General features: G+C 39.7%; 1 protein-coding gene across 12 annotated transcripts in view; it reads right to left on the bottom strand.

Annotated features, from left to right (window-relative positions):
- The window catches only part of LOC141540057 (neurofibromin), a 205,592-nt gene that overhangs the window by 95,193 nt on the left and 84,676 nt on the right, over positions 1 to 25,723 (bottom strand). For 9 of the 12 annotated variants that reach the window (XM_074263644.1, XM_074263650.1, XM_074263643.1 and 6 more), the window contains 5 exons: positions 21,328 to 21,462; positions 15,226 to 15,339; positions 7,862 to 7,941; positions 7,016 to 7,139; positions 1,383 to 1,544 (listed from right to left, as the gene is read on the bottom strand). In XM_074263644.1, the coding sequence (XP_074119745.1) occupies positions 1,383 to 1,544; positions 7,016 to 7,139; positions 7,862 to 7,941; positions 15,226 to 15,339; positions 21,328 to 21,462 (615 nt within the window). The remainder of the gene's footprint in view (positions 1 to 1,382; positions 1,545 to 7,015; positions 7,140 to 7,861; positions 7,942 to 15,225; positions 15,340 to 21,327; positions 21,463 to 25,723) is intronic. The other 3 variants (XM_074263653.1, XM_074263655.1, XM_074263645.1) reach the window with 2 other exon arrangements.

Consider the following 25,723-nt stretch of genomic DNA (forward strand, 5'->3'; position numbering starts at 1 on the left):
GAATCGAGAGTGTTTATACAAACAAATTAATGTTAAAAAGTTGAAATACCTATGAGTAGTCCAACCATTCTGGACTTCAACTTGATATTATGTAAAAAAAAAAAAAAAAGGACTAAATTGTCCATCCCCTGCAATTCCACTGCTGGCATATATCCCAAAGCAGCCAAATGCAGAAACAAAAATACATAAAAATATTCATAGCATCTTTGGGGAAGAAACAAAATGGGTACCTAGAGATTAGAGAATAGAAGAAAAAATTGTGATAACATCAATATAATGGATTATGATTTAATTTTTTTAAAAAGTAAAGAATTCAGAGAGAGGAAAAGATTTATATCGACAAATTTTTAATCCGGGAACTGAAAAAGTTTTAAAAAATGTTTCAATAATTGTTTCAATGCACTTGATTTTCTCTGTAATCCATGTAAAATGCGTTATAAAACATGCCTCTCTCTGATCATGAGTCCACAAGCTCCACAAGGCTGCCTAATAGTCTCAGGATATTAAGAAAGGTTAAAACTCCCTAAATGATAGAACTGCAAAAGAATATAATAAGCAGAACCCAGAGAATGATGGATGGCAAAATAATGGAGTGAAGGGGACTATAAATGGCCTTTAAAAAGTGTAAGTGAAGATCATGAAAAGAAAGTTGAATTCTGAATAACACAAAAGATAATAAAAACCTATTTCCTCCCTCCCAGCAGAGAGGTAGGGAATTCCTAGGGCAGAGGACAGCACATATATTGTCTGGTCTGGCTTCTGTACCAATTATTTTGCTTACATGTATTGACTTGACACAAGAGAGGGTTCAGTTCTGTAGGAGTGTGGATGGGAAATGATGGTTGACTGTGTCAGATGCTGTAAAAAAGGAAAGGAAGAGAGGTGGGGGAACCCCTGTGCATACACACAAACAACTGAATAAGACAGTGGAAGGAGGACTGGAAGCAGTAGAAAGCCCTGGCTGCTCTTCTGAGAAGGCAAGTGGTAAAGGGAAGAAGAGCAAAGGGTCAGGGGATGAAAGGGGTCATCCAGAACATACACCTCAACTCCACAGGGTTCCTGGAGCAGTTTTGGCAGTTTGGGTTCACTGCATCACAACTCTGGCAAATGACCGATGTCCAGGGATCTGATTTCCACAAGACAAGTTTCAAGACAATTCCCACCCAAGTGATAGGGTGAGCGGCTGGGAGGCTGAACACTGGGCACTGATGTGGCCTGTCATGGTGGTCTCTCTCAGTACTACCATGGACATCACTGATTAAATGACTGGCCTCGGGCCACAAAGCCAGGAAGGGTCCAAGGCAAGAGCTCGACTCTCGCTCCAGTGGTCATTCATTTCAGACAAGTTACTCTAAAAGATTACAATAAAACCAGTGGCTTACCATTGAGGAGCTTCCTTTCACTTTCCTGAGAGATGGTCCATGAGCACAGGAACGCATAAACTCCTCGTGGTCTAGAGAGATATGACTGGTACCTCCACCAGAAGAGACATCATAGCCTGCCCCATAAAGGTAGAGGAAATGGGAAGAACTCCTATCTGACTGCTAGAGAGAAAGCAGAACGTGAGTGCTACAAGATCTGATGGGCCACAGAAAGAACTGCTCCGACTGCTGTCAGAGGGTCCCTATGAGAAAACTCGATCCATGGTGATGTCTAGAAAGGTGAGAAGCGTGCTCAATCGAAATCCACTAAGAAAGTAACTGGAACACCCATATAAAAGAATTCTCTAAGGGTCTAATAAGAGAAATGCAAATTAAACCACCTCAGAGGTTTCACCTCACACCCAATTAGATGGACAGAGGGGATAAGAGCTGAAAACAGTAACTATTCCAAGGGCTGAGGGAAGAGAGGCATCCTAACACACATGATCTAGTACATCCAGGCTAGATAACCAAGTCATCAACGAGTCACTCACTTGCCTCTTCCCTTTGACCCAGCAACCATATTCCTCAAAAGAGGCAAGTGTTTAGAGTGATACTTTTTGTAATGGGAAAATGAATGCCCATCAACTAAAAAATGACTGAGCAAATTGTGGCATATGAATGTAAGGGCTACTATTGCACTCTAACCAATAAGAGAGATGAAGAACTAAAAGAACATTTGAAGATTTTGTATGGACTGAGAGTGAAGCAAACAAAATCAGGAGCAGAAGCGCCACCAATTGCAACAATGGAGGGGAAATCAGCACTGAAAACTACTCTTACTGATCCCCTACGTCACCTTGACTGGGAGAAAGATGGTGGATTACAAGTGCACAGTTGAGCATATGCCCTCAGACATTCAATGAGGAACAGGGAGGCAAATTGTTCAAAACAAATGAATAAAACTGTCTTTTGTAAAATAAAGAATAAAGCTGAGAAGATGACTCTCCAGAAACAGATTTCCAGAGCCTTAAATAACCCAATCAAACCAGAAAGAGCTAGAACACAGGCAGAGGCCCACAGCCCAACAGGATTATTTGAGTACAAGGGCAAAGCCCAAGGCCACATTCTCAGCCCTGCTCTTTGGGGTTGGGGCTTGACCCACTTTTCATTTTGGTTATGGCTGTTCTTGACAATTAAGAGGATACAGCCATTGGGCATATGTTTTTTTCAGATTCTACTGGCTTTGCTTCTCATCAGCATGCATATACTCCTCTCTTGTTATAACTGCTGCTTGGAGTGCAGTAATATTCTAAAATATCCATGTAACAACATTTTAGCCATTCTCCAAATGATGGGCATCTATTCTTGTTTCCAATTCTTTGTTATTACAAAAAATGCTACTATTAATGTTTTGAAGGTATGGTGGACATTTCCTTCTCTCATGGCCTATTTCATCATTCACATATCATAATTTGTTCAGCCATTCCCAATGGATGTATATTTATTTATTTCTAATTTTCTGTCACTACAAAAAGCAGGGTGTGCATGTGTGTATTTCCTTCTAACACATATGGGCTTCTTTCTTTGAACTATATGAGATATATATATACTTAACAGTGGCATCTTTGGGTCAAAGAACGTAGACAGTTTAAGTGATTTCCTAGCATAATTTCAAACTGCTTTCCACAAATCTCCAGCAACAGTGCATTAATGTGCTCATCTTTTCAAAGTCCCTCTAATATAGATTATCCCTATTTTTGTTCATCAGCTGGATGTAAAACTGATTTTTATATTTGGTTCTGGAGATAATATGAAGGGTGGGAGGGGTAGAAGGGAAGGAGAAAGAGGAAGTAGGAAAAAAACAAGGACAGAAAGAAGGGGAGAACGAGAGAAAGAAAGAGGAGGGAGAGGGAGAAAGGAAGGAGTCTATGGCAGAAGGGAAGGAAAGGGTCAGGATCAGGCTTAGAAAAGTCACTTTGGCAGCTGAGTGAATAGGGTGAAATCTAAAGCAAGGAAATCTAACAAAAGGTTGTTATAATCCTCTAGGAGTTAGATGATGGGGGCCTGCTCCAAGACTGTGAGTAGGAAAAAAGGAACCCATAAAAAAGATATTATATGAAGGCAGAAAAGTGTAAGACTTGGTAACAGATTGAATAAGTGGTGTGAGTGCCAGGGAAGAGCTGAGGATTCCACTAAAGTTGTGAACATGGAGGATTAGAATAGTGAAACCAGTGACAGTAACAGGAGAGTTAGGGAAAGAAGAAAGCTGGGCAAAAAGAATGAGTTATTTTGCACACCGAAACTCTGAGAGGTCTAATGACATTCAATACTAGATGTCCCAAAGGCAGTTGGTGATGTGGGGCTGGAAGCCAGGACAGAGATTAGGATTGGATGGATGGGTGGATGGATTAGAATGAATGGGAGTGGATGAGATCCCTGAGCAAGGTAATATATAAAGGGAGGAGAGAAAGGGGCTCAGATGAGGCAGATGGAGACATGGAGGAAGATCCAGTCAAAAGAAAAAGAAAAAGTGAGAGGAGCCAGGAGCCAGGGAGGCAAGCAAAAGTCCAAACAGCAAAGTGTCACCAGGGCAAGGCTACAGAGAGGTCAAGAAGAGAAGGACTGGGGAAAAACCATCAGATGTGGTTATTGAGAAATCATTGGTAACTTTGGAATCAATCAGAAGCCAGACTGCAGAAGGTTAAGAAGTTAAATGTGAGAAAAAGTGGGAGCACCAACTGCCAATCATGCTTTGGAGGAGGTGGGATGAGAAAGAGAGGCTAGAGCTGACAGGAGTGCTGAAGAAAGTTTTCAAAGACGGAGCCATGGGAGTGTTAGAAGGAAACGGGGAGTCACCCAGTAACTGGGCAGAGATTAAAGATTAGTCAGTAGGGATGATAGACGGGGCAATCTGCTGCCCAAGCTGGGATGGGACCGGATGGTAACAAGGGTGCATGGAAAGAGGAAGGCCTCGGTCTGCATCCAAGACAGGGACAGAGGAGGAGCCGGCAAAGGAAGACATTGAAGGGAATGAGGAGTCCTTTTTAGGAAGCCCTAGAATTAGCTGGACATCTGCCGCTCCGCACAGCTTAGGTGTAAATATGGGCACAGGCTACTGGGCCTAGATCATGGTCCACAAACTAGATGCCAGAAGCAAGGGCACAATTACACTTAACATTTTCACTATGGCATAAACAGTGTTTTCAATGCAATTTTATCTGAAACTGTGAAGCCTCCTTTTGTTCATATAACACATGTATTTTAACATAGTAACTTGAAAAGTTGTACCAGGCCGTGCCACTCAATAGGGGCGGCAATTTCCTGGCTTCTAGGTCTTTATAAGCACTGCTCGGCTTAAGAGTTTCTAAGTTCTGGGGGGTCACTTAGGAAGTGCCCCTGCTCTATGCACTCAGTTCTTTCTGAGACTTCCATAGACCATGATTTTTTAAAAACTATTTTTAAAAACTGAAAGGTGTTTTGAGATATTCTATATCTCTTAAGTGACTCTAAGTTTGGAGTCTTTTCCTGAGATTGTAAACATGACAACATAATGATTTACCCTCCCTCTTCCATCAGCTTTTTTTTTTTTTACTTGATGACTGAAATATTTATTTATGATCCAAATTTGTGGAATAACTAGCTAGCTATAGGACCCACAATTTGAGAAAAGAAACTCACCAAAAATTATACAATGCTGAGGTGGGTTTTTTTAAACCTTCCTTAGTAATACTAGAAAATTTAAAGTTTTTTTCCCCCATATTTAAACCTGTGTGAACTTACCTTTATTTTTCCTTTTAAATATTTAATGTTGTTTTTACATCAGCTTTATTTATAAATATATATCCCTCTCCACCTAGAGAGTCATCTCTTGTATCAAATAAAAAAGAAAAGCATTTCTGCCAAATTAATCCATCAGTTGAATGTGACAACATATGCAATGCTCCAGTCTCCGATCTCTCCAATGAAGGGAGGAAAGTGTATTTTCCCTTCTTCTCTCTGAGCCAAATCTGGTCAATATAATTATACAGCATCCCATTTCGTTTCTTTTTATTCTTCCCATTTTCACTAGGGTAGTTATTGTGTGTTCCAGTTTTCTTGGTTTGGCCTACTTCACACTATATCAGGTCGTGTTTTCCCAAGCTTCTCTGGATGTTTCATAATGATCATTTTTTATAGCACAGTCACATTATCCTGATACATTCATGAACCTCAATTCCTTCCTTATTTCCCCAAATGACAGCCATCTACTGTTGTTTCTAGTTCTTCACTACTACCAAAAAACTTGCTATCAATAATTTGGCATTTTGTAGGATCTTTCATTTCTATCCTCCTCGGGTGTGTGTGTGTGTGTGTGTGTGTGTGTGTGTGTTTTATATAGATATAGATATAGATATCTATCTATCTATATATGTATATGCCTTGCAGTGTGTATATGAATATCATTCTCTCTCTATCTCTCTCTGTCTCTCTATCCTTTCTGTACTGATAAGAATCTGATCCAAAACAAAAAGGTATGAACATTCTGGGAACTTCCTAAGCACAGTTCCAAACACCGCCTTCCAGAAGACACAAATTCACAGCTTTAACAGTGTATTAGTATACTGCCTTTACTTTTAAAAATTATGAATTAAATACTAATAAAAATGAACATTTAATATGCAAAGACCAAAAAAAAAAATGACTACACATGAAACTATAAATTTGTTACATCCATTTTCCTTCATCTAATTAAACTTCACACAACAGTAACAAATGCTGCCCTGCATCTCTGTGTCCCCTGTGTATCTGAGTCCTCTGATGAATTTCCTTCTATATTTTTCTGTGTTTTTATTTAATATTTCAACAACAGTCTAGTCTATCCTCCCAGGAGCCCTCCAACATAATTCTTATATTCTGTCATCTTTGCCAACCTGCTGGGTAAGAAGTAGAATTTAAGTTTTTGTTGTTGTTGTTTTTCTCTTATTACTGATTTGATATAATTTTTTCACATAGTAGTAAAAAGTTTGAATTTTTTTTTTTGCAAAGTTTGTTCAAGTTCTTTGGCTTCTTATTCTGGGAAATGTCTCTTGGCCTCACTGATTTGATAACTGATTTGACCATTTCCCCCCAATCAACAGTTGCTCCTCCTTGATTCCATGTAGCCTCAATTATCTATTTTATGCTTACTTCAACTTCATTTGATTAAGATTCTTACCCAGAGTAAGGGCTCTTAACATGGTATCAGCCAATTTTTTTAAAAAATGCTTTTATAACTATTTCAAAAGAATTTGTTTCCTTTGCAATTTTCAGTATTTTATGTTTTACACTTTAAAAGTTGAACGTGAGAAAGAGTCCAGACTTCATGTTTCATGACAGAGAGAAGGTTAAGAACACCCAACATAACCTTATTTCAGTCTGCCTGCTTTCCACTTTCTAATCTGTTCTGATCTTTTCCAAGTATCTCATGTTCTCTGATATACCAGTCACTGGATTAAGATCAACTTACTTTATTCTTCTTTATCTAGTCTGTCCCAACCATTTAACTTAACTTTTTGATTATTACAACTTTCTAGTCTATTGTGCTACATTTTCTCTCCCCCACCTTCATTGCTACTGATTTTTCATGATTTCCCTTGAAATTTTAAGCTTCTTTTTTTCTAAATAAAACTTACCTTATTTTTAAGAAGATATTTGTTCCTACAGATCAAAATTTCTCGCAACCATTTGAGAATTTCTGTACTGCTAAGCATCTGATGGGTAGTTAGCTTTTTACAGATATAAAAAAGCATTTGTGAGCTGAAACAAAATGAAGTTGATCAGCAGTAGCAAAGTAATCCTCCAATACCGATACACTTAATATTTAATAATTTTCCTATAATCTAATTTTTATTGACGGATTATCTTCATCAGGTTTGCTAGAAAAGTTTAGTAAGGTATCAAATGATAATGACTGTCTTATAGGTTACAACTTAAATTTCCTCCCCCAATATGTCACCTATGGACCTCATTTCCATTCTTCATTTTAAAGAAGTATGAAGTGAATTTCATTTCCCAAAAACAATCTATATATCTTTTCAATTCATTCATTTATAAGTTAAGTCATCCTATATGGCTGGATTTGTAGGTTATATTTGAATAAACTGGCCTACACCCAGATTTAGCTATAGTATCTTGCCTTCTAAATATTATCATCTATTTCTTATTATATGGGTTATCATCTATTATAATCTGCCTTCTCAGAAACCTTAAGTTAATAAATTGAAAAATCTTCAATATGAACTCTTCATTTTTCTAAGACTGCTTTTACATTAAGATTCTTTTGAAAATAAACAAGAGTTTAAAGCTTTCAACTCTAAATACACAACCTTGTTAGGCATTTTACATATATGAATCATGTCCTATCTTAAAGACCTCTAGATAGACAAAGACATGAGTTTCATGTCTACCTATGTATAATTCTATAGAACAGGACTCTTAAAATGTTATGATAAAGTTAATAAAAATTTAAACGAACATACCTAATCTCCCAGAATGTTTCTATAGGTGAATCTGGATTCCATAAGTCAATACTATCCAACTGATGAAGAACCAGCAAAGCCTAAATTTAAAGAGAAGAGTATTTCACTTTTATGTGAAACTAATGCTGGAAGCAGAGAACAGCAGCAATACATGAGGCTTTAAAATGTCCCCCCCTTTAACAGAAGAAGGTCATACTATAGATGCTCTCTTTGTATCTCAAGTCTCACTAAGCACAGTGCCTGGCACACACTAAAAGCTTAAGAAATGCGTGTGGACCGTTGGTTAATTTAAAAACAAAAACTAGAATCATCTTACTGAAGAGCTAAATGTTTCTGAAGAATATGACATTATTCCCTCTAACAAGAGAGTAACTGTGGGGGAGAGCTAGTCATATGTATGCAGACAGAGGAGTAGTTTGATTCCCAGGTCTGCCAAAGAAGCAGATGCTTATCTTGACTGCTATAAATTTTTTCAAACAAGGGCCTAAAAATAGGGGGAAATCCAGACTCTGTCCCCTACAGAATATTTATCCTGAGTCTGAAGCTTAGCTAATGGGAAGATTACAAAATGCTTTTGATTTTAAAATTAACTTATTTCCCCCACCATTTCTGAAGAATGTTACGGAAATGGGCAGAATGGGGACCTTGGGTTGGCAAAACCTAGATTCGAGTACTGTCAACCACTCCACTCAGACCTCTAGGCAACTCTAAGACTCCTCTGTGCAGAGGGACCATTGCTACAAGGAGATCTGCTAATTAATAAAATGGTGAGTCAGCTCGCCTGTTCAAAAAGGTCATTCGGTAATCCCTGGGGAGGAAGCTGAAGGAGCTGAGGAGAGAAGGACAAGACAAGGCATTTCTTTTGTACCAGCCCTGTGAGCTCATTGGGAAGTTCCCTTTACCCATGCGGACAAGCATTTGGGCTTCCACTAACTTGGTACTAAGAAGAATCAATAAATACTGACTGAGCAACTACCATGCAAAGAGTTAGAGATAAATGTGGATGCCAGGAGTCAGTGCCTGTCCTCCAGGAGCTTCCAACCTAGTGGGAGAGACAGCATGCAAACAAATCTACACAAAACATGCTGGATGAATAGAAAATTAACAGAGAAAAGGTATTAGAATTAATTGGGCTTGGAGAAGACTTCTAGTAAAGGAGGGATGCTAGTTGGGACTTAAAGGAAGCCAGGCAGAGCAATAGTTGGAGCCAAAGAGAGAGAGCATTCTGGGAGGTGGAGAGGTGGGGAGGGGAGGGCAGAAAGAGATTGCTCAGAGCTCAGAGATGGAGGACCTTGTTTATGATACAGCCAGAAGACCAAGTCACCAGACAGAAAAGTATGGGTTGGATAATAACGTATAAGACAGAAAAAGTAGAAGGGGACAAGGTTAAAAAGGTCAAAAAGACCTTTTGTATTTGCTCCCGGAAGCAAAACAGAGACACTGGAGTTCATTCAGAGTGGGGGTTGGGAGTACCACAGGGTTGGGGGACATAATCAGACCTACATTCAGGAAAACTACATGAATGGCTAAATGGAGGATGAACTCGAGTGGGGAGAGACTGGAGACAGGCAGATCCAGCAGCAGAAGACAGTTGTAATGGTCCAGGGGTCAGGTGACAAAGCCAAGAAAGTGGCAGGGAAAAGAGAAGGAGGCAAATTTGAGGACAAGTGCCATCAACAGGCCTTGGAAACAGCCTGGAAATGGAGGGAGTGAGCAAAGTGCAAGAAGAACAGAATGACTCCCGGGATGATGCTACCTCCCCAGTAGAAAAAGGGAAGGGTGGGCAGGGGACTGAAGATTGCTGAATTCAGATTTGTCTATAGCGAATTTAGGGCATCTACTGGATATTCAGCTAGAGGCATCTGAAGGGCAGCTGGGGGTGTGGAGGAAAGGCGGTCACCAGCCTAGAAATGGGAATGAAATCCATGGGAGGTGATGAGATCACCCAGAGAAGTAGGGAGAGAAGAGGACAGACCCACGATCGGACGATGCCATCTGGAGGATCTGGCCAAGGAGACAGGTCAGAGAGGTAGGAGAAGAACCAGGAGAGGAGGGGGTGTTCTGAGAACCTGGAGAGAAGATCAAGGAGGAGAGGAGGGGAGTCCGTGGCTGCAGAGCGGTCCTGGAAAAAGAGGCTACTGGATGTGATGGCTAAGAGGCCTGAGGACCCTTGCAGAGAGCCACTTCAGGGGAAGAATAAGGGCAGAAGTCAGATTATAAATAAGGGGTCAAGAAGAGGCTGAGAAGAAAGAAACTCTCAAGGAAGTTAACTCCAAAGGACACAGGAGGAGAGTGAGTGGGGATGGAAGATCAAGCGAGGTTTTCCAGGATGGAGGAGACCCTAGGATAGGTAGAAGGCAGCGGATGAGTCAGCAGACCAATGATGATTAAGAATAAGTAAGAGAGTGAGGATGACACAGGGGGTGATTGAAGGAGGACACAGGATGGATGGGTGGAGCAAGGCCATGTTCGCATCCAAGAACGGGGGAGAAGAGAGAGAGAAGCCCTAAGTCTGAGTTACAAGAGATGGGGAGGAGGGGAGAAAGGAAGTTCACAGAGATGAGACTCAATTTTTTTTCTGTAAAATGAGACAAGGTTTTGGCTGAGAGGGGAGAGGGAGGAGGAGTTAAAGAAGGATTGAGGGGGAATGAAAAGCTCTGGATGAACAGCTGGTGAGGTTGGTGGGGGAAGCAACACAGGATGGCCTGGCAGCAGCGAGGATGGAGGGGAGGCCGTGTAACATGGATCCAGTGAGAATTGTGTGATTTTCTCTGCCTTCATTCAGCAGCAAAGGCAAGAAATAGTGGGAGTGATCTGAGGCGGAGGCTTGGCTGAGTGTAGTCAATGATGTGATAAAGGGATAGAATTAGAAAAGGGCAACATGGAGCTGAATCGCTTCACTGAAGGGTCAAGATGGAGAGAAGAGAGGATAGCTAGTGAGGAAGAGATGGCTTGGAAGAAAATTGAGGGATCACAGGTTTGGGGGTCATAGTGTGGAAAGAAAAGCACTGAAGGGGAGAGGGGCAAAAAGCAAGTAGATTATGGTGGATTAAAGCAACTCTAGGATTCTTGACTAGATCTTGGAAGTGGGGATGGGATGCAAGGAGTATTCCAGGCTCCCGGGACCAGCCAGTAGAGGAACAATGAGGCAGGGTTAAGTGCCTTGCTAAGGGTCCCACTGTCAGAGTGGACCTGATCTTCACAATGGGAGGTCAGCTCTCCTCCATGCTGCCTTTCACTGATAATATGACATTCAGGATAGCCCCAAAACATTCTTTTAACTAACAATTTCAACTTCCCCCTCCAGACCAAAGCTGCTGCACCTCCTCTCACTCATGTCGGTGCTTCCTTTGGGTACATGGAACATTACCCATCCATGGCCATTCCAGCCACCTGATCATTCACTGAGCAGCTCCTGCCTGTGACCTTCCCTCAATCCTCCATGGAGCCAGGAGGAAGGGTCTACCTAAAGTGCCGGGGCCAGTCTCCCGTTCTCTGCACATGATGCTGAGAATGGTGGAATGTATCAGCTGCTGCTCCCTTACTCTCAGATTTGATGACACATATCATCTCAGATCATACTTCTCTCTTAACATCATCTACTCCCCTCCCACTGGGGCAAGTGGGATTGTCATGAGTTATTCTCTTACTCATGTTCTCTCTGGGTGTTTTCATTATCCTTCAGGGCTTTGCCTCATGAAAGGTGTTTTCCACAGAACACAATCATAATGATCTGAGATTCTTTGTAAAGTATGGTTAAGTCAATGATCAATGATTATTCATAGGAGAGCTGCCAACAAATAACCTGTCCAAACTTCTCCTCTCTCTTCTTCCCGTTTTCCTCTCCTCCCTCACTCCACCCCTTTCTTTACAGAGGTTTCCATGTCAAAGTCTGGGTCCTCCATAATTTGCAGTAATAAAACAATCCAAATAGCGACTTTCACAAGACAAATTCTGTGTTTCAAAGTGACAATGCTTATGCGATTCTCCCAAAGCAATCACATTAATTTCTTCATCCCACTTAATTCTTTGTTGAATATGGCAATTTGTTTTGTCAAAATACACAGTTATGTATTGCAAGCTTTGTTTATTTTCAGTTTTTGGTGCAATGGGAAAGGGGGGATGACAAATTAACTTTTAAATGTTTACTATAAAAAACCAAAATGCATAAAAATAAGTTTTTTGAGAAAAAAAACTAAGTAATTTACAAAATAAAAACAAATAAAAACTAACTAAATAAATCCATTGAACCTAAATCCATAGTTGTTGATATTAACAAAGGACATGAGTTTGAATTCAATTTGCTGTGGCAAATCTTTATTTTAGGCCTGTTTCCTCAGCTGTCAAATGTAGATCTTGTCAGATGACAAGGAAGGTACACTTTCTGTTTTAAATACTGTTAATTCTTTTATGTGACTCCAGAAGTTATGGATTTTAAAATGTCTAGAATTAATAAAATTCAGTTCTCTTAGAAAGAATTGTGCTACTTTTAGAGAAACAAATTATGCTTGAATTTCTTGAATTATAATTTTGAGTTGACCATGAAGTTAACCACAATTTTCAAAATGAACCACCAGTATTACAGATACACTCTTCAGGGTTCACAAAAAATGTCCTGATTGCAATCCCCTTTAAAAACTCTAGATTTTGAAGGCTACATTTCAAAAACTTTTGGGACTCGAATTTTAACTACATCAATAAGCAGGAAGAATAAACAGAGTAACTGAATAGCCTTAAATACTGAGCTTTTTCAATATATATGACTTTTCCAGCCCACCCACCCAGCTGGAAAGGAGCCCTGGTCAGCTCCGCAGTATTTGAGAATGGTGGTGGGAAGTGAGAAAAGTAGCTTCCAATAAGAGACTCCATTATGCTCACAAAGTGCTTTATATCGCCTGCACTGACCCTTACACCAATCAGAAATGAATATGCTGACATTGGAAGAGCTGCCCACCTCCAGGGCAGTGCTCTCTTGAGCCCCTGCTGACCACTCTGCTCCTTCAGAAATGAAGCCCTGTGTATGGGTATGTCCAGTACTCCCCACATGTTCTAGACTGTACTGATTTACTCCCATGTGCAGCAGCTGGTGGGCAGAGCCTAGTCTGGTTTTGCCTTCATGGGGGCAGCAGGTCCTCCATTAGGGCTCACTGAATGAACCATCGTAGCATCCGAGATGTGGAGGGAGGAGAGGCTATTGCTGCCATTCAAGCTCAGCTGCACAGGAGGAAGCCAGGGCCCAAGGAAGTTAGATGGTGGAGCAATATTGGACAGAGGGTCAGGGGAGGAGCCAGAGAGCTCCTGGTAAGCAGGAGCTAAGGGGAGTCGGAAGGGCCACTCCACCAGCCTCAGACAAAGGTCCTTTGGGAGTTTTCAGGAGAGGTGGAGCTCTGAGCAGAACCAGGGACGATCTTCATAGGCCTAGAGACCAAGACCTCGGGAATAACCAGAAGCTGGAAGCATATTAGGTCATCTCTGCTCAGCACACTGTGCTGCTTATCTTAAGTCACCTGACTGATATCTTTGGCTCCCTTTCCCACATAATTCTAAGTCTTCTGAAAACACTAAATTAATCCCAAGTATTCCCTGCTAGAAGTACTCTGCCCAATGTCCAGTGTCTTATGGTTGATAAATACAAGGAGTCAGTCAGAAAGTTCCAAACTCATACTACAAATTCCCAAAGAACAATGGATGAAAAGAGGAAGAATATAATCAACTGAATATTTCTTGAAAGTCTAATTAATGAGAACTGCTAGGATCTGGGCCTTAGTATAAGATGAGCAACAAGAACCAAATTCCGTCCAGCCAATGCTCACTTGGATGGGCCCTCACTGTCCCAACTGCTGGACTTGACCAGCAGGGCAAGGAGAGAGCCGCAGTCATGGTAAGGGCAGCCTGTTAGGGAGGAGGAGGATCTGGACGAGCCTGGGGTAGGAAGTACAGTAGCGGGGTAGGAAGCACAGTAGCGGGGTAGGAAGCACAGTAGCAGCGTAGGGCACACACAGCCCCAGACCTAAGTCAGACAGAACATGCTCTGAACTTGGGGGCAGAGAGGATGAAAACATAGCTTTTCAACAGTCTTGAAGGGCAAGCAGCGCTTAAGTTACAAAGTACAACACTCCCTGTCTGCAGAGGGCCTAAATACCTACAGAGCACTTTTCTCATAAGTGCCCTGGGAGCTGGCTAATGCATCTATGATTGGGGCCATTTTATCCCAGATGAAACTGCAGCTCAGAGATGGTGACTCAATGGCCCAAGTCACCCAGCTAGTCAGTGCCACAGCTTGGTGGGGAACCTGAGAACCTAACTATCTCTTCATTCCACATCTGGAGCTCTTTCCAATCCACCACAAATGAAATGACGGGAAGAGGGAGCAGATTCAGGAAGACTCAAAAACAGGAGGATGAGGTGTGACAATGGTTTGGGAGAGTGGGGGCAAATGCCAAGGAAGGGCTAAAAACCAGGAAAATCTTCAGGAAAAAACTGCTAATATTTAAGTTAATATGAGGTGATCAATAACCAAAATGAACTGAAGAGGCACCAAACTTTCAGATCCAAGTAACTAGAGACTCTTACAAAGTACATGAAACTTGGGTCCAAATGGAGCCCCTCTGCAGAATGACCAAGGGCCTGGAGCTACTGACTTCTGAACATTCGTGGTCAGTCTCCTCTCTCTAATCTACCCCCTAATGCACAGCTCTGGCCACATCACTCCTCCGCTAAGAGACTCTGAGGAGCTCTCCAGGGATTCCAGGGTCAAACAATATTTCTTTTATATCTTGTTCTTTTTTTTTTATTACTATTATGATCTATGTTTTCTAACTATGGAATTAACACAAAATCCCCATGACTAGAACTCCAGCCTTTTTCAGAAAAGCTCCATCAAAGGGCAAGAGGACAAGATGGAGAATGATTCCTGCTAGGTCAGGATTTCTCCTCAGTTCATTCGAAAGCAATGCTGGCTTCAACATTCAGTTTTTAAGGGCACCATAAGAGTACGGTATAATTTAATCAGGCCTTGGACTTAAAACTGCTTTATTTAAAAGCAATGGGTTTTCAACACATTCAAAAAGTGAATTAGACTTAAAATTTCCTTATTTTTTAAAGCATCAGCAGTTACATATTTTATAAAAGCTAAAGTGAGAGCATCCTGATCTTCTATGGACCATAAAACAAAACTGAGTCCGCTGCCTTCATTGATGTTTTCAAAGTTAACACTGTGAACACCCACCATGAGGCCCAATAGGCTGGGCACAGAAGAGCTTCCCACAAGAAGCTCAGCAGGATACCCTGGGTTAGGGAGTGGGAGGGAGAGGAGGAGGAAGAAAGAGGGAAGGGAGGGAGTAAGGGGGCAGGGGCCATCTTACCTCCATTGCTTCTTGAGCTATTTCTGGCATGCTGGACTGTGGGACGAGCTGCACAAGGCCTGTGATTAACTCTGCTGTACTCCCCTGAGTTTCAGGCCCTTGTTTTCTTGGATTCTGCAAAGAACAGGGGAAAGCTTTAATTCTCCTTCATAACAGCTGGTTGAGCTTCCCTACTTGTATTCATATATTTTGTAAAAACAAAACAAAACAAAACCTAACTATAAATATGAACCATCTTCAGAATTCTCATATACTTTGTAAAAAAAAAAAACTTAACTATAAATATGAACCATCTTCAAAGGATTCTCATTTAAGAAAATCAATGGGCTCCAAGTAGTAATTAAAAACTGTTTTTGATTTTATGAAGAATAATGAATTATTTCTAAATTTTTAACAATTCTGGTAGAAAGATAATCTTCTAATTTAGACTTTATTAATTAGGAATTTATAACTGCAATATATTACAGAATCATAGAAGGGAAAAAATCCATAAGTTTGCAAAGTCATCCTAACCTCCACAACCCATATTTTTATAGAAACACTGAAGTTATGAAATTTAGCAGCAACATTAGAGCTAGAATTAAAGTCTCCTACCTTATAGTAACCATTATTGTGCAGCTTTTAACTACAAAAGAAGCCTAATAATAAGCAAATCAATAATGTCAAATGGTTTCAAAAGTTTAAGCTTTACTACTTGAAAAAAAAATTTTTTTCAGTAATGTCAGATATTTATTTAGATGTAAACTAATTATAATTCTATATATGGAAAGGCTAAACCCTTCTTTGATATCCTAATCATGAGTCATTCTTTCAAAGTAACTAGTAAGTAGTCCTGCCAAAGACACCAAGAAGACAACAGTGTAAGTCTATTTCTAGCTATCCTAAAAGTAACATCACTTAAAAATAAGAAAAGCCTGATCAGTGCTCTCCAAAGTAGGAACAGCAGCTTGAAACTTAAAGCCTGTGTGATAACCTAATGGAAGGCAGGAAGAAGACTCTGCTGTGGCTCTCCCCCACTACTCAAGCCCAGACTCATCTCCAACATGACTGATCTGTGCATTAAATACACCTCCCTCTGACCACCCAACTATTCCCCTGCCAGAGGAAGACTTTCATGTGGGCCTCTCAGGGTAGTTATACCCAAATCCAACCAGATTCAGGAACCAATTAGAAGGTGAGCTCACTTCCTTACATTTTTTTTTGGCTGAAACAGGCACCCCAAATGGGTGAAGTTCTGCTCTCTGAGGCAGTGGCCAGTGAGTATGCTGTGCCACAGCACACATGGATTGGTTCTAGTTCCCTATCTTTCCACCCAAAACAGATCCCTCTTCCAAATGTCAACCTATCTGAAGAGTCCTTCCAATCCCAGATTCACAATCCTGGTCTTCTCTTTGATTCCCTCACTTTCCTTCACACCACATAAATCCACTATTTGGGAAAGCCTGTCATGTTTACCTCCACATCTCTTGTACATTCTCCTGGCTCACAGAGCCACCGCTGCCCACGGCCAAGCTTGCATCACCTCTCACTCAGACCATTACAACAGTCCCTGATAAAAATATTCCGCTTTCCTTAATTCTCTTTCTTCTCTCCAATTCATCCCCAGGCTGCCAAAGCAACCCTCCTAAAGCACTGATTTGATCAGGTCACTCTCCTTATCAATAAATGACAAAGGTTTTCTACTGCCCCTAGGATCAAAGACTGTTTTATCCTTATCTTATCCCTTTTTAATTCCTAATTCTTACGTTTACCCAAGTTTTATGACGATCATCATTATTTACATAGAGGTATATACATCTCATAAATAAGTAAACAGATATAGTGGGATGGTCTGCTCATTTTTCCTTTTCTGATGGCATACAAGATCAAGAGTTGGAAGGCACTGATTGTAACTTTTCAGCAATTCAAGCTGGTCTTCTTCCCAAATTCATTTTATAGTTGGTCAGTAAGTTTCAATAAATTCTTCCCAAATCTTATTTAAAACAAATACTCTATGAAGGTTATGGAATATTATTGCTCTGTAAGAAATGACCAGCAGGAGGAATACAGAGAGGCTTGGAGAGACTTATAGCAACTGATGCTGAGTGAAATGAGCAGAACTAGGAGATCACTATACACTTCAACAACAATACTGTATGAAGATGTACTCTGATGGAAGTGTAAATCTTCAACATAAAGAAGATCCAACTCACTTCCAGTTGATCAATGATGGACAGAAATAACTACACCCAGAGAAGGAACACTGGGAAGTGAATGTAAAATATTAGCACTACTGTCCATCTACCCAGGTTACTTATACCTTCGGAATCCAATTCTTACCGTGCAACAAGAAATTTGATTTTACACACATATATTGTATCTAGGATATACTGTAACACATTTAATATGTATAGGATTGCCTGTCATCTAGGGAGGGAGTAAAGGGAGGGGAAAATTTGGAAAAATGAATACAAGGGATAATGTTATAAAAAAAATTACTCATACATATGTACTGTCAAAAAATTATAATCATAAAATTAATTTTGAAAATGCATGAATAACTGACCAAAAAAAAAATTTTTTAAATAAAAATAAAACAAATCCTTCACTCATTTCAACATATTTGCAGCTGTCCTAAACTTAGTTTATGAAGATGCTTCTCCACTAGATGGCAGCAAAGACAGCATCTTTAAAATTGAGATCCAACAGTCCCAAAGGTGCTTAATTTTTATTTCTTCAAACACTCAGCAGGAATACACATGTACCTCAAGCACCAGGGAATCTGGCTCCCATCTGGGAAACTGAATTGCAGGCAGGAAAATGAAGCCTAAATGATGCCTGTCACTCAGTGCTAAGAGCCCTGCTTCCGGATAATTGGACACAAGCACACCAGTCCAAATGAAGAGAATTCATTTAAGGTTACCTGCCACCAGGGGAAGGCAGCAGGAAAGGGGCTGGACTCCCTTGCACACAGTGATTTTCCAATAACAAACCTCTGGATTTCAGTTACTTCCATGAGGCTACGAAAAGGGTCTCCCGCTTGGACAGGGGTTCAGTAGAATGGGCTGGATGGGCTGGAACGTGCCCAGGGCCTCCAGTTTAAAACGATTAGAGAAGCGTGATGTGCATGGAAATGAGAGTTGCAGTCGCAGGAACAGGTAGGGCTAGCAAGAGGGCAGCTGGAGAGAAAAGGGGCCCAGCAGAGCCTTCGAGCACCCACAGTTAGGGAGTGTGACCTGGATGGTGGGGCAGCAAAACAGAGACGGAGGAGTTAAAGAGGAGGAGGAGAACCAGGAGAGAGAGGAAGGAGAAGGCAATCAGCCGCAGGGCAGACAAATGGAGGAGATTCGGCAATTAAAAGATTTCAATGAGCAGTTTGAGGGACGGGATGACATCAAAAGCTAGATTCCTAAGGGTGCAGCTTTTTTAAAGGAGGCCTAAGAAAGGAAAGAAAGCTACAGGACGAGAACCTGGAGGGGCAGCTAGGTGGCGCTGTGGTCAAAGCCTTGTCCAGTCTTGGAGTGACCAGAGCTTACTGGAGCCTCAGACATTTAGCAGCTGGGGGGCCCTGGGAATGGGAGTTGCTGTCAGCCTGGTCACCTTTATTAAAATGGAAGCATGGATACGGCTGAAAGCGGTGGGGGGTGACTGAAGGGGCAAGGGGAGGAGATGAGAGGGAAGCAGGCAAGGGGCCCGTGAAGACCCTAGGCCCCGGTGATGGCCCTCTTCTCTCCCCATCTCCCCTTAGGATTCTGGGCCTTTCTCTAAGTGCTTCTGCTAACCTTTCTGTGATGTGCTCTCAATGAGAGAGGGGGAGAAGGTGCATAGTAAGTGCTTAACGGCTTTTCATTCATTTTCAGTTATTCTCGAGAAGAATGCAGTGGGAAGCTCAGGGCAAACATGGTCTGAAGATGGAGGAGGAGGAACTGTAAGGGACGTTAAGAAAGAAGCGAAGGCGCAATCGAGGATCTGCAAGAAATGAGGCAGGAAAGAGCATGGACCGCCTTGCTGCAGCAAAGGCCCAGCTGGGGTTAGATAACAAGAATTTAGTGGATCCACTCAACTCCATTCAGCAAAAGCAAAGGAGAATAGAGGATGGGAGTAATCCAGAAACACGGGATATTGGCAAAGAATGAGAAACAAGAAAACAAGGGAAAAGGAATTTGAAAGTAAAGGACAATAATAATCAGTTAGCTATAGGGTTAAGACTCAGATGGGGATTTCAATATGAGCAAAGAAAACATAAGTTAACTGTAATATTCCATGCATTTTGACCTGAAGTTCTAACTGGATGGGACTGATGGATAGTGCATTCCTATTTAAGTATCTAGACTGAAGCTAAGAGTCCTCTGAGGCACTCTAGTCCAGTTTCTTGACTTTACTAGTGAGGAAATAAACATAGTCATCCAATCCTGTAAGTCACGTGCTCAGCAATTCTCACCTGCACAATGGCAAAAGCCTCCCAAATGGCCCTATCTTAAGTCTATACATACATCAGTCCAGCTACTGCATTACTTCAACTCCACTTCAAATTCCACATAAAAACTTTTCTTTGGGGTATTTAAAGTTCCTTTGTCAGACCTGTCCTCAAGTTCCCTTTCCAGCTTCCTAAAGCCACATTCATTCTTCCTTGGCCTATGCTTCCTAGTAGTGCCAAACTACTCCTGGCTCTAGGAGTTTGCACGGGACCAGTGCATGATGGGAGACACTGCCGTCGCTTCTACTTCTTAGGACCAGCTTTCTTCCAAACTCGGCTCCAAGGCCACCCCCTTCCACATGAAGCATTCTCTGGAGCCACCTGTTTAGATGGTTCTAGTAGGTGTATTGAAAAGCTCTGGATATTACCACAGATAAAATAAAATGAATGAAGACTATGACTGCTGTAAATCTAATTTATATTTACCCTGTAAACATGGTAAAAGCATGATTTTCAAAAAATAAATAAGACTTGCCTATCACACATCTGCACTAACTTCAAAACACATCAGATCTTGGACTCACAAAGAGCTCCACAAAAGAAAGATACATCAAAAATTGTCAACTGAGTCTCCCTTACTGCTGTTTAGAGATTCCTTCTGTATGGTAAGGAACATTGTACTATAAGCAACATATCTGTGCTGAGGCCTTTTCTTCCCAAATTACCTTCCATCTGCTTATCCTTCATTTTATATACATCTTACTGTGGGTATGCTGTTTTTCCTTAACAGAAAAGCTCCTTGAGGGCAAGCCATTGCATCTCTGAGCTTCTGGTTTTAGCTGTTGTTGTTATTGTTGCTTGTCCTTCTTTCTCCAAGAGGACCATGACATCAGGGAAGTGATGCCCTGACATGCAAGTGAATTGGATTTAAATTAGTTGAGAGAAGGCTGGACAAGATTACGTGCCTCACTTTCCCCTCCAGAGCTAAATGGGTCCAGTGGCCAGGTAGAGATTGTAAAGACTGGAGATGGCCCTGATTTCAGTGGGAGACCTTGGCTTTTTAAGGTAAGGAATTTAAGAGGTCTCAATTTGACTGAAGCAACGTTCACTCAGTGATTGAGCCAAATGAGGCAGAGAATGGTCATATAAAAAAACCAATGGAAGAAGAGAGAGTGTAAACACGGATTCATATTCTAAATACAGCCATCCTTCCCCCAACATCATTCCCACTCTTCCTTCTCTTCTTCCATATGTCACTAATAATCACACATGGACAGAAAGAAAGTGGAAGGAGATGACAGCAGATTTAACCTGCTGAGCAAATAATAGGAATATCAGCATTGAACATTCCCCCCGTCTTTGCCAGCAGATGTAAAGTTGTGCCCAATGGCCGCTCCCCTTCACCATCCATTCACAGAATTCTCTTTAAATAGGTGTATGTATTCTAACAATGTGACAGTTGCAAAATTAGGATAAACATCCTCCTAAAGCACATTAGATATTAAGGAAATAAGTAAGAGTCGCACAGGGAATAAACTATGTAATCATGCTCCATAAGTTGCTTTTTTAAGGAAAAAGTCAATTTGAAACAGTAAATAGGAAATGTCAAAATCCTTTCTAGATAACAGTAATCTTTCAGGAACATAGTGTTTCTGTCAAGTTACATTAATAAGAATAATTTCAAGCATTAAAAGAAGTTTACTTACACATAGCAACAGCTTTGGATCTGCATGGATTAGTTTCACCATGGATAATAAGAGGTATTTATAACTTCTTGTTTCCAAGTCCGTAGGTTTTTCTTTAAATTTAAGGCTTGTCATTTTTTCTTTAAATGTAAGACTCTAAGAAAAATATATTATTATCCTGTCAGTATCTATTATTTATTTAGAGGGCAATAACAATCCAACTTTTTTGAAAAACCATCATACAAAACATGGAACAATACTACTACCTTAGGGCTATTAGCACTAAATGATGTGCTTTTAATATAAACTTCAGTGTAATGTATATGTATAATTTATTTTCTTACATTAAAAAAGAAAACCAAAAAATTGATCTGGTACACACACACATACACACATACATACACACACACACACACACACACACACACACACACACACACACCACAAAAATATCTACCTGCCCTATTCTCCATCAGATTGATTAATATAAAATATAATTTTCTAAAATTATAAAAATCCATTGAAACCTAACAAGATTTGGGGAAAGAAACTCTTCAGCAAAGAAATATGAGACATGCATAAAAATGGAAACTGACATGCATCATACACAGAAGATACATTTGACTCAGTGCTTTAGTGCCAGAAAGGCACCATATCCTCTCCTTTAAAGTTTTTTTTTCTCAAAATTATTCTAACTACTTTACAAACTTTAAGACAATTTCTCCTTGATTTTGTTGCTTTGTATTTTAATGTTACTCTACCTCCCAAAATGAATAATACCTATTTCATTAGAAATATGATGAGATGGCACTGGAAAAAAAAAAAAAAGGCAGAAAGAATTCTGGGAAAAATTACTTCATGGAACGTGTTTCTAATCAAAAGATATGTGGGCACTGTTTTCCAAAGTTAAAAAAAAATTAATAAGAAAATGTCTTTCATCTAAAATTCAATAATTACAATTTAGAAACTCCATCTTTCTCATTCTGTTCATTCACTTTTTCCACTTGCTCAGCAAAAACAACTGTTTGTAAACAGTATAACTAAAAAACATGCAAATATGGGCTCTCAAATTTCTTCTTTACAAATGAGAAGGTACAAAAATGTGTGCTTATAAGAAAGTCATTTTACAATATATTAAGCATAAGAAATGTATTTGGATTTATGTATAAGATTACTAATATTCCTTATGGTATAATATTGGAAAAGAACCTAATTCCTTTTCACACACACACACACACACACTCTCTCTCTCTCTCTCTCTCTCTCTCTCTCTCTCTCTCTCTCTCTCTCTCTCTCTCTCACACACACATATACACACATATAAACACATACATACATACACACATATATATTTATACATGCATACATACACATTTGATGGAGAGTGCACATATCACTGCAGGGGAAGAACAGCTAGTAAATGTATCAAGGGTATTTGTTACTAAGTCTCTGCTCCAGTTACAAGGTTTGGGCTTCTCTATGTACCCTTGAAACTTGCTAACTATCATGAATTTGACAAGTCTTGGATTTCTTCTCAAAAAGTCAAAAATCAGAGTGATAGACTTGAATACCAATGCAAATGTTTAACAGCTGTGTGGTTATGAGTAAATCACTTCTTTTCTTGGAGTTTTAGCTTTTATAGATAGCTGTATGAAGATGCTACAATTTGTATGGCATACCTGGGTATTATGAGGAATCTTTATAAACTAAGGTACTATACAAATATGAGTTGTAAATTATTTTTATTATCATTACTATTAATATATAAGACAGAAAACCATCTCAGATTAGCATGGAACAAAATTTTTTGACAAAGTTGACAAAATTGTTAAAAAAAAAAAAAAAACCCAATTAATACACTTACTTGTAAATTGTTATTTTCTACTATAGACATTACTCAGGAAAAATAACAAAATAAGGCCAACAAGCAAATTTGTGAATTCTTTTTTTTAACTTCAAAAAAAAAAAAAACTAGTTGCTGAATTATTCATCCACAGTATGTAAAAAAAAATGACAGAGCACTATGAAACTTCTAAAATTCAAGTGTAATTCAGAAATCCAGTTTCAATTTATTGACCATAAATGGTCCATTGTTAGGAATAATAAACTACCTAAAAAAATAATTATTATACTGGTCTAAGAGTAAGGCTCATTTTTTTTCTTCTGAATCTTATATGTACAAACCAAGTGCAACTGGTTCATTAGCGTTATCTTCCCATGACTATCTATTTTTCCTCTCAAGGAGGTGAGATGTATAAGAATAGGAGTTGTATTCAGAGCAAAAGAACAATTTATTTCAAGTGAAAATAAAGTAAGTAATGAATTTATTAACAGTTCTTCCTGTTTCAGGCCTAAATGGAAACTCGTGGCTGATGCGCGTGTGCTTTGGTTAACAATACTTAATACATTTAGCAAAAAAATAATAATCATGAATTCACAGTCTGACTTCTCTGTAAAAAAAATTAATATAACTTATGCTTTAATGAAAGAGGTCATAAATAAAAACATTGATCAGCGAGAATTCCACTCCAAAATGCAAGATAAGGAAAAGATATCTATATAGTTATGTAGAAATTCAAACATATCTGTTATTTTAAGCCACTGCTTCCTGAAAGATGATTATCCCAATCAAATGGATTCATAACCAGTTGAATATAGTTGTTGTTGCTTCAGTGGCAGTAGATATTTGGTGGAACATCTCAAAGATTTCTGCATAATGTTATACATTTAACACTGACAATGACATAAAGGTAAGGATATGATCATTAAATCTGCATATCTCACAAAGCTCACAGTGGATAAAATAACACAGTGGATGATAGTGTCAGTAAACAAAAGGATTCTGACATTAGAGAACTGAGCCGAATATATATTAGAATTCAATGGGAATAAACATAAAGTCTAAATGCAGACAGTAGCTATCCTGAAAAATATCTGGCGCTTTCAGTGAATTGACTACAAGGTTAATATCAGAATCAGCAGTGTGATCTGGTGCCCTCAAGTTACTAGGTATAGGAATGTGACAGTCCCATTATACTTGGCCCTAGTCAGATTTAGAGCTTCATGATCAATTCTGGGCACCCATTAAAAAAAAATGTAAAAGAAGGCAATTAGGATGATGAAGGACTAGTGTGCAAAATACATGGACTCAGCTAAAAGAGCTAGGAATGTTTAAAATGTAGAAGAGAAGACTCAGCAGGAACTTGATCGCTGCTCAAGAATCTCAAGGCTATCATGTGACAAAGTAATTTGTTTGGCCCTTGAGGACTAAGGCAGGAACCACAGGTAGAAGGTAAACCTGTCAAAACCAATGGGGAAAGTGTAAATTTCAAAAATGAAATGCACAAATAATATATATGAAAACAGGAGCAATCACATGTAGGAAAAGATTTTGGGTATCTGGCTGACCACAATATCAATATTAGAAAATAAGACTGATACTCTAATTAAATGCTAACATTACTACTCCATTTTTATGGCAATAATGGAAATGATGTCCATTAAAGCCATAAGTACTGAATGCCATATTTTATCCCACTGATACTCAAAGGGCACTGACAAAATGGATGGTGCTCTGGTTAGTGAAGGAATCTAAAAACCGTATTGTAAGGAGGATGCTATTTGAAAAAGGTTCAAGGAACTGGGCAGGTTGAAGAGAATGATAGTCTCCAAATCTGTGAAAGGCTCTCCCAGAGAAATGAGCAGACTCATAATGGGCAAGTTCAGGGGACAGACTGATAGGCAGAAATGACAGGAAAGCAGGTTGTGACCCAATGTCATTAAGAATTTCCTGACACTTAAGAATGACATAGACATGGAAGCTCCCATTCATTGGAAACACCCAAGCCAAAGTTTCTGAGGAGCTATTAAATATTTCTGAGGAAGAATTCTCACTTCCAGTGGGAGAATAGACTAAAGGGCCTAAGATCAGCACAGGTCAGTGATATTCTGTGATAACCTACACAGGTTCTTAATGACTCCGACCAGTTCTTCTCAGTGATGGGAAAATTGTCCAAAATCTGGTCTTCCACCTACAAACATTCACACACACACACACACACACACACACACACACACACACAATGACAAAAATTTTCAAAACCTAACCACATGTAAAAATCTAGTGTGTCTCCTAGATGTTCTGCTCCAGTCCTGCTCTACTTACAAACTAGAATCAGTAGCTCCTCCTACCAGTTCATGTCTCAAGAAGTCGAGTAAATTTTAAATCTATAATAGATAAGATCAGTGCTGCCATTACTCAAAAAAAGAACCGAAACAAATATGTCTGATTTTAATAGCAATTCAGGCTAGAACTGTTGGAAAAAACACTAAATAGTTGAAAACAATCATGATCCAAGTCTTAATTTGGATATCACACCTCCCCCTCAAAAAGGAGCAAAGTTATAGCAGAAAGTCA

Source organism: Sminthopsis crassicaudata, chromosome 4, assembly GCF_048593235.1.
Source record: "Sminthopsis crassicaudata isolate SCR6 chromosome 4, ASM4859323v1, whole genome shotgun sequence".
Lineage (NCBI taxonomy): Eukaryota > Metazoa > Chordata > Mammalia > Dasyuromorphia > Dasyuridae > Sminthopsis > Sminthopsis crassicaudata.